The 12,032-nt window shown below is 46.3% G+C and overlaps 1 protein-coding gene across 1 annotated transcript; it reads left to right on the top strand.

The window, feature by feature from the left end:
• Nucleotides 1-381: 381 nt before the first annotated feature.
• On the top strand, nucleotides 382-8,734 carry FGF16 (fibroblast growth factor 16). Its single transcript, XM_057719044.1, has 3 exons — nucleotides 382-867; nucleotides 6,944-7,047; nucleotides 8,402-8,734. Exons 1-3 carry the CDS (start codon nucleotides 594-596, stop codon nucleotides 8,645-8,647), a joined length of 624 nt encoding a protein of 207 aa, XP_057575027.1. The 5' UTR covers nucleotides 382-593; the 3' UTR covers nucleotides 8,648-8,734.
• Nucleotides 8,735-12,032: the final 3,298 nt, after the last annotated feature.

The following is a 12,032-nucleotide window of genomic DNA, read 5'->3' as shown; positions in this document are numbered from 1 at the left end:
CAGTGGACGCCAACAGCCTCCACGCACTGGGCTCCGTTATTTCATCAGCAGTTTCAGAAAAACCTGCCAAAAGCAGTTATGCCTCACTGCAATGTGTAGCTTTTTCCTGCCATTTTTTCATAATAGGGAGTGAAGCTCGCTCGCTCTCTCCCACTCCACCCCCCTCTCCCAAAAAGAGCCAAAAGGATACGAGGAGGGGAAGAAAAAAAAAAAAAGAACCCACACACCAATCTCCGGGGGGATGCCATTGAGGTGTGGCTTGTATTTAAATATCCAATATGTCAATGTAAGGGGAGTGGGTATGTATATAAAGTGCCGTTTGCATCTGATAGCTCGACGAAACCGGCTATGAGAGGCCTGGGGAAATGGATGCGGAGGGGAAGCGGCACTTTGACTGAGCGCAAGGTCAGGAGCGCGCTGCCCCACGCTCCCCGCCGCTGAGAAGTTCCTTGGACGCGAACAGACGTAGACTGCAGATCTGCAGAGCGCGGAGCGAGCGATCTAGCAAGCGAGCGCCGCCGAGTCGCCCGCGCCCGCGGTGGGGAGAGGCAGTTCGCGCCCAGCCGCCCCAACTCGGTCCTGCGTGCCCCGCCATGGCGGAGGTGGGGGGGGTCTTCGCCTCCTTGGACTGGGATCTGCACGGCTTCTCCTCGTCTCTGGGGAACGTGCCTTTAGCTGACTCCCCGGGTTTCCTGAACGAGCGCCTGGACCAGATCGAGGGGAAGCTGCAGCGCGGCTCGCCCACCGACTTCGCCCACTTGAAGGGTATCCTGCGACGCCGCCAGCTCTACTGCCGCACCGGCTTCCACTTGGAGATCTTCCCCAACGGCACGGTGCACGGCACCCGCCACGACCACAGCCGCTTCGGTGAGGACGCGGCCGGGAGGGACGGGAGGCAAGCAGACGGCGCACTGGGGAGCCGACGGCTTCGAGGCTCCGGCTTGGGGCCCGGGGACCGCCCCCCCCCCCGCCCCACTCAGCGCCGTCTGAGCCCGTCGAGGCGGGAGGCCGCCGGGGACGCGGGGCAGGCGGGCCGCGACGGTGCGGACTTAAGCCTGGCACCCTCAGACGCTCTCGGGAGGAGGCGGGGGCGCCTCGAGGTGCGGCCTCTCCTCTCCCCACTCCACCCTCCCTCCCCCGGGAGCTAGGGGATTGTTCTGGGACCTAGACGCTACGCTTCTGAGGAAAGCAGGTGGAGCTGAGAGAGGTGTAGGAGCATCCGCCGACGAGGTCGGGGACCGTGGCTACAGAGTGAGGCTGAGCCTCAAAGGCAGCAGGGCTGTCGCGTCAGATTACCTGAAGCTGGAGCTTTCGTGGGCCGTGGATACGGTGTGTGGACGGCCCGCGCCCAAGTCGCTTTTGTCCTTCGGGGACGCGGCAGCTGAGGCACCTGCGGCACCTGCCTGCCTGTGTTGCTCTGTCCGTGTTGAGGGCCAACCCAGACAGCACGGCGGGAGCTGGGTGTTAGAGAAACTAGGAAAGCCTTTCCTGGTGGCCACTGTGTAAGGGCACAAGCCCTGGTGCAGCTTTTGCCCAGAGCTACCTCTGGACTCCTTGCCTCAGTGAGGAAACAGTCCTGGGCCCACTCCCAGCCCCCAGAACAGGTGTCTCCTGGGCCCAGGGCAGAAAACACCCAACGGCCATCCAGGATTTTCTCTGCCTGCCACTCTGCAGATTGTTCAAAGGGCACAGCTGCCTGTCTCACATATAGAACACAATTAATATAAACCTTGATCTGGGACAGAGATCATTGGGTTTCGAAGCAAATGTGTTCACTCCTCAATAATTTGGCCATTTTTATTTTCAATTTCCTATGCTCTACTAAACTATTATTCAGGTGCTGTGACAGCTACCTTTCCTTGGGTCCCCCCATCCCCCAGTGCCCTCTACTTCCTCCCAAGGACTCTATGGGCCAAAGACACCTTCTGTCCCTAAGCCAGTGAGAGGCTTTGCCTACCATCAGGCGTGAAACCCTTCCCTTCTTTTTCCTATCCTCCCTCACTTCCCCCAAATTTCCCCATCCTCCTATTCCCCATGCCTTGCTAGAGCTGCATCCCAGTGAACCGTAAAAAGCCTGGGGTGGATTGTTAGAGGGGAGGCAGAGGCCTGTTACTGGGCAAGCCTAAGTCTAACAAACAGCTTAGGGCCAGGGCTGGTCTTCCTTGCTGGGAGCAAGCAGGAACCCTAATGAGGTCTATGTCATCTTGGAAAAATGCACTTGGAGAGCTGGAGTACAGTAGGTTGTGTGTGGGGTGGGGGTAATGGAGGGGTACAGGTGTCTGTATAAACTTGCAGCAGGTCCTCAAAAGGGTGATAAGTTGGGGTGGGGTGAGGGGAGAGGGAGAGTTAACTAGCTCTTTTCCCTTCCATCACTAGTGACTTTGCAGTCCCCTTTTGTTCTTCTTCAGAAAGAGTGGGACTCCCACCCTGGCCTCAGAGCCCCTCCCCCCCAAAGCTCCCAGAAGTAGCCTAAAGATATTGGGGTAGTTCATTCCTGAGATATAGAAGAAAAATCCTGAAATGATGGAGAAATGTGAGGTGGGGGTGGCAGAGGTGGAGAAACTGTGAGCTTGACTCCCAGCAGCTCCAAGTGTTTGTCTGACTCTGTGCCTAAGCTGAGCCCAGTAACCTACAAGGTCAATATAAATCAGTAATAGGCTCTTGGGATAAGTAGTCTTTAATTACCTCCCTAAGGACACATCTTGATATCTTTTCATCTCTGAGGTCTGCTAAGGGTGTTAAGTTTAAGGAGAAACCAAAGGAAATAAAACTGGCAGGAGGAAGGGGTGTTTTCACTGCTGCTTAACTGACTGCTTCATTTTGGGTTTTGCCTTAAGCGCGCACGCACACACACAGACTCTCTCTCTCTCTCTCTCTCTCTCTGACTGAGACCACCTCTGCATCACCTTTTCCCTTTTCTTCTTTCCCGGCTTCCTGGCAGTTCCATGTATTTCCTGTAAAGGAAATGATAACTGGTCAAAGCTGTCTCTTTGTAAAGTCCCCTGCCAATTTTCAAGCACACATTTACTCTTTCTCAGTTTAGCTTTTGGCAAAGAAAGAGGTGGCGTTTGAGTTTGCTAACTCTCTCCTCCCTCCACATTTGAGTTAATCAGCCAGGGTATTCAATAAATCGAAACTTTAACATTCCATAAGTGCTTTAGCAGTCAACATTCCAGCAGGGTAAAGTAGGCCAGACTTAAGATATAAAATATTATAGATTTCTGCTTGGGGGGAGGAGGTAGTCTCCAAAGGCCATGTAAAGTAAATAGCTATTTGTTGTAATTGGAGACCAGGGCCCCCAAGGATTACCCTGGAATCCATGTGTTCAGAATGAGTCAGGCTGAGCCCAAGAGCAGCCTCGACTCCAAATAATAACCTGTTGGCACAGCCTACGCTCCCCCTCCCCACCCCCCCATTCTGCAATCAGTAGCCAGGAGTATTTCAATCTCTGGCTGGCTGGTGGCTTTTACATGAGGTTCACAGGGATACTGACATTCCTGAGGGGCACCTGTGGGCTGGCAGAGTGGAGCTTGGGAGCCAGACTGGAGGAGAGGCCTCCTGCCAGGTGGGATGGAACAGGCTCATGCAGCTGCTTTGGTTTTTGAGTGAGCTGGTTCACATTTGGCACAGTGCCAAAACAGCACTGTCTTGGCCCTGAAGGGCTGAAAGGATGGTTGAGGGTGTTCGGGTGAGTTATGGAACCAGATTAAATGACATGTTAGCCAGTCATCTAGCTAGGTTCTGAAGCAGTGGGACCCAGAACAGATCTGTTTTGACTTAAGCCATGGGGCAAAAGGTGTAAGAAGAGAAGAGTCTGGAAATTATTGAACACAGGCCAGAGCCTGAGGTGGACAGGTCAAGATGAGGCAGAGTAGAGGGAGGTCCTGGGCTTTGAAGTGGGTGAAAGTACTGAGGACAAACTTTGTCTACTTAATATTTTGCTTCAACATTTTGCCGTTAACACCCCTCTCCAGCTGTAGTTGGGAAATGTGAAAATGGCTTGTTTTGTCTCTCCCTTCATGCTGGCTGGAATTCAGGAGAAGGTTTAGGAATATCTGTTCCATCATCACGTGCCACTGGGTTCCCACAGTTTGAATCCATCTAATAGGAAAGTTGGCAAAGGGAAATGATGCCCAAAGACAGCTGGGCAGGGATGATTCCAGCTGTTGGAGACCCCTGTTACTGGACTCAACCCAAGTGACTTCCTGTATGATCTGTCCTTTGGCATCAGGGTTAACAGAGAGTTGGAAAAAAACTGTGGTGACTCAAATGGCCACACCTCTTAGGTTTCATGATTTGTTCTCACACCAGGTTTTGGACGGTGAGATCACAAGCTGCCCTCTGCTACTTAATGAGCTCAGGGTGGTCAGAGACATGAGACAGTTGGAGGATGAGGGAACTAAGACTCAAAGCTCAGAAGTAAGCTGCCTAAGCAAAGCAAAGAACTGAAGGCTCCAGTGGGTTGGTATCCCTCAAAGTTTAGCACCCAGAACTGAATCATGACCTGGCTTCTCATTCCCTGGCCATACTGGCCACTCTTCTTTGAACACCCTCCTGTTTTTCCATAGCCCTCTTTAAACACAGTAGAACTAAAAATGGCACTCTCTCTCATTGTGATCTGAGGCAGAGCGGATTGGGGCAATCTCCTCCCTTATGCCAGTTATTCGATCTAGATCAATACAGCCTTAGATCACATTAGGTTTTTTTCCTTTTTTTTCTATTTTTTTACATTAGCTTTTTAGTAACTTTTAATTTTTACATGACTAGCTTCACATTAGCTTTTTAATAATCTCATGAATCAGTCGTACTGAGGTTACCTTGTTCAATCAGATTCCATAAACTGTTGTATATGTTTTGCTAAGCCACAATCTCCCCATTCCAAAGATGGGCCGACTTGCATTTAGTAAAATTGCATGGAAACACAAAAGAACAATCCATGTTTTCAAGAAAATATACATGGTTGCCTGAAGTGGGGAGAAAGGTGGGAGCAGAGTATGGAAATAAAAAGAAAGAAATCGATAAATAAAAAAGCCTTATGCAGACCAATTATGATAATAGGTCATGAAATAAGGAGTATGATTAATTCATACTGCACTTGAGGCTCACACCCCCCCCTACAAAACCCCAAACACACAACATCTTGGATAACTGGTTTGGGGACCAAAGTGCAAGACTTTACATTTATTCTAATTAAAGCTTATTTTGTTGGAGTCAACCCATTTTTCCATTCTCTTGAAATCTCTTTGGATTTTTATTGTCACCCTCTTAGCTGTATATCTTCTGGAACTAGGGTAAACAGTCCCCCTATGTCCTCTTATAAGTCATTTATTAAAATGTTAAACAGGGCAGAACCAAAATCAGAACCCTGCGCAGTGTAACTAAAGGTTTTGGTCCACTAAATCAGTATCTGCTTAACCCCTACTTGGCACCAGGTATTTTCCCTTCTCCTCCTACCTTCTTGTGTCAGTCTGCTTTCCCAAAACTCTTTTATTTTTACTACAAGAGTTAGTAACAACAAGACTGAGAATAAAACTTGGAGGATGTCAGTGCTAGAGGCCAAAGGCCATGCTCTGAGTGTTCTATACAATGGCAGCAGAAGAACGTTATACTCTTCAAATAGGTACGAGTGTGCCCTAAAAGCTTCCATACCTGAATACCCACCCCCCAGCCCAAGTCACTGGGGCTCTTCAGGAGACTTCCCACTGGAGTTTTGAAACTGATTTCAAAATTGACCACTTAATTTTTTAAAGCAATCTTTAAGGAATCAGTCCCACTCCCTGTGTAGATTACATAGAATATTATTACCCTTAAGAATTACATTTTTGGATAAGAAAGACAGCCAGATGTGAGCTCATTTCATACCTTTGGATGCCTCTGTGTATCAGTTGTATCAAGTTTGGGTCTGTATGTTGAAAAACATGGTTAGAGAAGATCAAAGAGAAATCTAGTTGATCGTTACATCTGTATTCATATAGTAGACGTGTTATCTTAGAACAAAATTGTGAAGTTTTCAATATCACCAGGATTTCAATTCTGGTTCCTTTTTTCCCTCTTAGTAGTCGATTTCCTTTTTCCCCCTACTGCTGCTGGGTAAATGAAAACGTTTTCAAATCCTCAGCTCTAACTTTTTCAGCTAGAGGGACATTTCTGAATATCTTCCCTTTCCCCTTAAAGTTGCAACATCTCAAATCAGTATCAAGTCTAATACCACCTGCCAACTCTTTGCCATAGATAAATTTAAAATCCTCAAGAGAGAAGGGGAGAATGACAGGCTTATCAGCCTAAGGCTGCACCAGCCAAGAGTACTTTTGAGGAGAAAGCTCTAACCAGGCCAAGTTTTGCTTGCTGCCATAGGCTGGAGGAACAAACTTAGTGAGTGGCCTGTGTGGCCTTTGTTAGAGTCAGTTGTCAACAGGCAGTTGACAGCCTCATGTGGCTTTAAGTACAATGGGAGCTAAGAGGGTACAAAACAGGTTCAGCCTAGAGGACAGCAAGGTAATGTTGTGTGCTCTGGGGAGGAGGGAAGTGACTTTGGGAAGATACAAAAACCTGGCCACATTCTTTCATTTCAACAGCTGCTCGCCCCCCCCCCCCCCATTTCTTGAAATGGTGGTATTTAACAGCAATAGTACCTTGTAATTATCAAGCTTTTGTAGCCAAAGCCTTCTCACAGTCTCTTTCTTATAATATGCCTAAGAGTGTTGAGTAGAAGCAGAGATTGTGTCCCCCATTTTAGATATGGACAAACTGAGGCCCAGAGAGACTCACTGCCTTCTCTGAGGTTCCGTTCTTGCTGCAAAAGATGGTTTCATCAAGTAATTCACCAAAGGCACATGGGGCTGACCTCCAGTTGGGGATAAAGAACTAGTAGCTCATGTCACCTGAACAGTTTCCTCTTAGCTTGATATCATTGAAGGAAATGACATTCACTTTTTTGCTCTAGGAATTCTAGAGTTTATCAGCCTGGCTGTGGGGCTCATCAGCATCCGGGGAGTGGACTCTGGCCTGTATTTAGGAATGAATGAGCGAGGAGAACTCTATGGGTCGGTAAGTTTAAGGTTTTTTTGTCCTTGGGAGCTATTACCACCAGTGTTTGGATAATGTGAGGCAAAACATTTATCTAGCACTTGAAAGCACTTTTGTCAACTTTAAAGGATTAGTGTCTTCTGGTCAGTTCTTGACTGCCCAGGAACTTGCTACATAGCACTTTAACTCATCCAGCCCCCATCAAAACAAAAGCTTTTCTATAGTACATTTGCTTTCGCCTTCTCTGTTAGAGGGCCAGCTCATCTGATAATAATAGGAAGCTGTACAGGTCTGTCAGCAGATGGTAAGGGTTTGGGGAATTAACCCTCCCGAGGAGTACATCTGATTTGTGATGGGTACCCAGAGGAGTAGCCAACCGGCTGGCACAAAAATAGGCAGTGAGAGAGCTGGCCTTCAGATTGAGGATTCTGAAATTAACAACACAGTCCTTGATGTCCAGATTGCTTCAGCTGAATCCCAAAGGCCAAACGAAATAAACAAACAAATGAAGAGTGAGGGTTCCAGGGTCTGGTGATAGCCCTAAGTCCCCAGCTAGGACTGGGTTGGCTGCAGTACATGTTGTCTATTCTGGAAGCCAGCCCAGAGCTGGGGAATGGTGAGTGACTTTGCTGATCTTAACCCTTTCAGGGGATACCAACTCCTGGCTTTGGCTTTTGAGTCACAGAGCATACTTTCTGGCTGCCTGCACCCCACTAAATCAGAGCACATTCTTCCCTGACACTTAAGAGATAGGCCTGTCCCCAGCACTCAGTATCGGCAACCCCAGCAAGTAGTATGGTGGCTGGATCAAGTGTGAGAAGGGACAGAGGCAAGAGAGCCAGGAGCTGCCAGCTTGAAGTAGCCAGATTGGAGGAACTTTTCAAGGAGATCTTTTCTGAGCTTTCCAACTGACAGGCCTGAGACCCTTCATTGGGAGAGATCACAGCTCGCCTCCCATGGAGCTTTATATAGATTCAAGGCCTTTGCCTGTCAGTTGACATGGTTGACTGCAGTCTCAATGGATTTGAACATCATTAGCCCTAAGTAGGGAGAAAACTCAGGGGTGCCAGTGGGGCATTGGGAGGCTGTAGCAGAAATTCTCAGGCTCAAAGTGCCAGGTGAGCCCATCGCTTCCAGTCTCCTGCCTTCGGAAAAAATATCACCTGACACATTTTTGCGTGGCTCACAAAAGAGAGTGAAAGTGATACAGACAGGACTGTTTTGTGCTATTTGGAAAGAAGATGCCTCAGCAATACCAGGAGATAGGATTGAAGTATTCTAATATCAATAGTAATATTTTAGTTTCTCCACCAGCAAGCTAGGATGGGAGAACTAATCATATAATGGGCTTTGCTTTATTTTCTCACCCTTACAGAAGAAACTCACACGTGAATGTGTTTTCCGGGAGCAGTTTGAAGAAAACTGGTACAACACCTATGCCTCCACCTTGTACAAACACTCGGACTCGGAGAGACAGTATTACGTGGCCCTGAATAAAGACGGCTCACCCCGGGAGGGATACAGGACTAAACGACACCAGAAATTCACTCACTTTTTACCCAGGCCAGTAGATCCTTCTAAGTTACCCTCCATGTCCAGAGACCTCTTCCGCTATAGGTAACAGCCCCCTAGTATGACCTCTGTGACCTGTATACTCTGGGGCCACAGTTGTCTCTGGAAGCACTATACTCATAGCTTTTCAATCTTCCTTTCTATCAATTTAAATAACAGAGAAGCACTTACTGTTCAGCTCGACCCAGCTGTTCCCTTGTTGTTCAAAGTGTATATCAAGGTTGGGTTATTTTGGGGAGGGATGTGGGGGGAGGGGGAGGTCTAGAGGGAATCTTGTATATACTTTTTTCTTTACTTGTGTTCTTTCCCCTGAGGTGGCACAAGAAAGAATGGGGGCCCCCGCCAAGGGCCAGAGGTGTCTTGCCCCACAATCTACCCAAATACCTTGACAGTGGGTAAATGAAAGACCAAGGAATCTGCCATAGATGCTACCTACAGAGCTTTGGAGAAGTCTCATTAAGAAAATCTTTGGGGCTACAGCCCTGCTGCTACATCCTTGTATTGGCTACATCCCTGTATTGGTTCTGCAGATTTCTCATCTGTCCTGACATGCAGTTTTCCTGCCATTGGAAGTGGGAGATGGGGTAGGTTGTAAGAAAATGATATTAAAATGTAAGCATGGATACTGTGCATAAGGACAAACTATTTATGAAATGTATATGCTATTTATTTTATATATTTATTTATTTCAAAATAATTTTATTTTTAATGAGAGATGCTATGACTGGATTTTCATCAGAAAGAATAAGGTCCTACTGAAACAGGATAAATGAGTTATTAAAGGCTTTTATTGGCAATAAAATTGTCTTTATATTGTAACCACTGTCTAATTCTATTGATTTGTACACTTAGGATTAGAAGGTTGGTTAGCTTCTTTCACTACTCATTAGAATCTCTTGATGTTGGCATCACTGCTTAGGCTAGGTGACCCACTATCTACAATATTAGCATTATCAGGGGCCCTATCTGAAGTTCTTTCTGGTTCTATGACTTTAAACTTAGTGGTGAATCAAAGCTTCAGGAAGGCCTGGACCAACAGCCCTTATGGAAGCCCCCATTTGTGCTTAGTACTAAGCATAGAGAAACCCTCCTTTGGGATTTGGTTAGGGCCCCAAACCCAGAAGGTCAGAAACCCTAATTGGTGGCTTCTTACTTAACATATGAAGATGATGGGATTCAAAATAAACAACAATCAATAGGGAGAATGATTTTTTTGAACCAGTCAGCTTCCCTTCTGGAGGTGTTCTCCCACTCCCTCTCCAAACCCCCACCCCCATCCTCTGCCAGTGTTTCTCCTAGAGAGTTCTGGGAAGCTGCTAACACATTTCCCTAAAGCGACAGCTCTTAGAGTATATGGTCTTTTCACCAGCAGCAGCATCTGGGCACTTGTTACAAATATAAATTATCAGGTCGTACCCCAGACCTGCCAAATCAGAATCTCTGGGGGTGGGGCCCAGCAATCTGCATGTTAACAAGCCTTCCAGAGGATTCCTATGCACAATACAGTTTGAAATCTAGCACCCTAAAGACTGGTTTTGAGAAAGAATTCTCTTTGCATCTGAATTGTTTATAAATAAAGTTTTAGGATAAATTCAGTCCATAAAATAAGAGTGGCTCTAGTTGAAGTGGGGAAGGTATTCCTAGAGCTCCCTCTTCTCCAGAACAGATTCTGAGATATCTTGCTTTAAAATTCCTGGCCTCTTTACTGATATTTACTGAGGTGGGAGTATAGGGTTATTTGCATATTCAAAGTGAATGCTGTCTGGAAACAAGAACCAAAGGACTAAAAGTCTCATTGAGTACTCAGGCACCATGAAATACTGGTGGGAGAAGGTATTGGGTTTAGGATAGTTCCTCCTGGTGCTCCTTAATCACATCCACTATTTTCCCAACTGATTGGTAAAACAAACAGCTTAGGTAGCAACTCACTTAAAAATCAAAACCAAAAACTCTATAAAAGTTCGTACAAATCTAAGTACCCAACAGAGAAACCACACATATGAGAATACATACGTGAAAGAGCAAATAAGACTGTATGATAGAAAGTGCTAAGTTGCACAGTGTATGTGATCACAGACTAGAATGCTTGCCAATGGAACCACCAAGGCAGAGATCTCACAGGGCTGGGGTGAGTAGAGAGTTTCCTGAAAGGGGTAATGCCCGCTGTGAGGAACCAACAGGAGGATTTGGAGAGCCAAGAGGCTGATGGTAATGTTCATATTGGGCTACAGGGAGGAAACACCACCTTTAGAGGTCTCTGGGAGGAGGGTAAAAATCAGCTGTGTGACATTTTTTTTATCATTTTTTGAATGTTCATCACCTCTTTATTTTAAAACCAAAATTTTACCTATATTCTCTATGGTCAGCTACCTAGAACTTCTGATACACAGCCACAACTTCTGAGGGCTTGTGAGATAAGTGAGATCTGTTTTAACCAATAGGAAGCTGGCACTTCCCTGTGAGTAGGGCCAGTATTACTCTAGTGAGGCACTTGACATGGGCCTGGCAAGGCCACAAGCACCATACTACAGGGTAGAATTTACAAGGAAAATGCCAATGTAATGAAAAAGGAAAGATTCCAAATCCTAGGGTCAGGCTTTACCTTTTCTTCTGGGTGGAAGTAGAGGGGAAAAGAACAGAAGAAGGGTCCCAGGATGCAGAAGGAGTTCATAAGGGAGGCACTCTTGGTATTGAACTTTAGGAATAACAAGGAATGGGGCACATTGCCAGAAAATGTCAATGGGCGTCTGTTCTCATGGTCTGAAAAAGGGAAAAGATAAATCCTGGAAATGAAAATGTAAGATGGATGACCTAGTACCACTAGATCAATCAGCAGCTGATTGACACCATATCCCCAGAGTGCTAAAGTAATGGATTTTGTGCCAACCTAGAGGGACTTGTAGAGTAGTAAACTCTGGACCTATGGTTTTGGATGAAAACATGCACAGAGACAATTTCTTATTCATCTTTTCATCTCCTCCCAGTGTTTAGGGTGTTCCTGGAACAAAACAAACACTTGGGAAATGTTCGTTGAATAAATGAATGGTTGGTTGAAAGAATGAATGAGTAAATGAATGAATGGACAAAGACATAGAGACCTTTAGCAAATATGTATATGATGCAAATGCCAGGCTAGAGAGAGCAAATGCAAAATATAAGAGAATCATCTGAACTATTAAGTTCCCAGTACACTTAAATACACACAAAGACAAACTAGGCTACATCTTAGGAAAAATAGTGAGTTCCCTATCAGTGGAAGTGTTTAAGCAGAGGCTAGACAAACTCTTGACAAGGATATTGCATCATTTGGATGGAACAGGTTGAATGCTAGATGAAAGTAACAGAATGTGGTGGCGTTATTTACTAACTACATATTCCACGAGATCCCCAGATTTCTCTTGGGCACCTACAGTGTTCCAAGAAAGAGTATATAA

The sequence above is a fragment of the Hippopotamus amphibius genome, chromosome X (assembly GCF_030028045.1).
Source record: "Hippopotamus amphibius kiboko isolate mHipAmp2 chromosome X, mHipAmp2.hap2, whole genome shotgun sequence".
In the NCBI taxonomy this organism is placed as follows: Eukaryota; Metazoa; Chordata; class Mammalia; order Artiodactyla; family Hippopotamidae; genus Hippopotamus; species Hippopotamus amphibius.
Note: the sequence above shows the minus strand (reverse complement) of the source record. Positions and strands in the feature narration are given on the sequence as shown.

Excerpts from the sequence above, each read along its gene's own strand:
- FGF16 (XM_057719044.1), top strand. The coding sequence starts at position 594 with ATGGCGGAGGTGGGGGGGGTCTTCGCCTCCTTGGACTGGGATCTGCAC. Across the intron at positions 868-6,943 it reads CCACGACCACAGCCGCTTCG|GAATTCTAGAGTTTATCAGC; the intron begins GTGAGGACGCGG and ends TTTTTGCTCTAG. Across the intron at positions 7,048-8,401 it reads GAGGAGAACTCTATGGGTCG|AAGAAACTCACACGTGAATG; the intron begins GTAAGTTTAAGG and ends TCACCCTTACAG.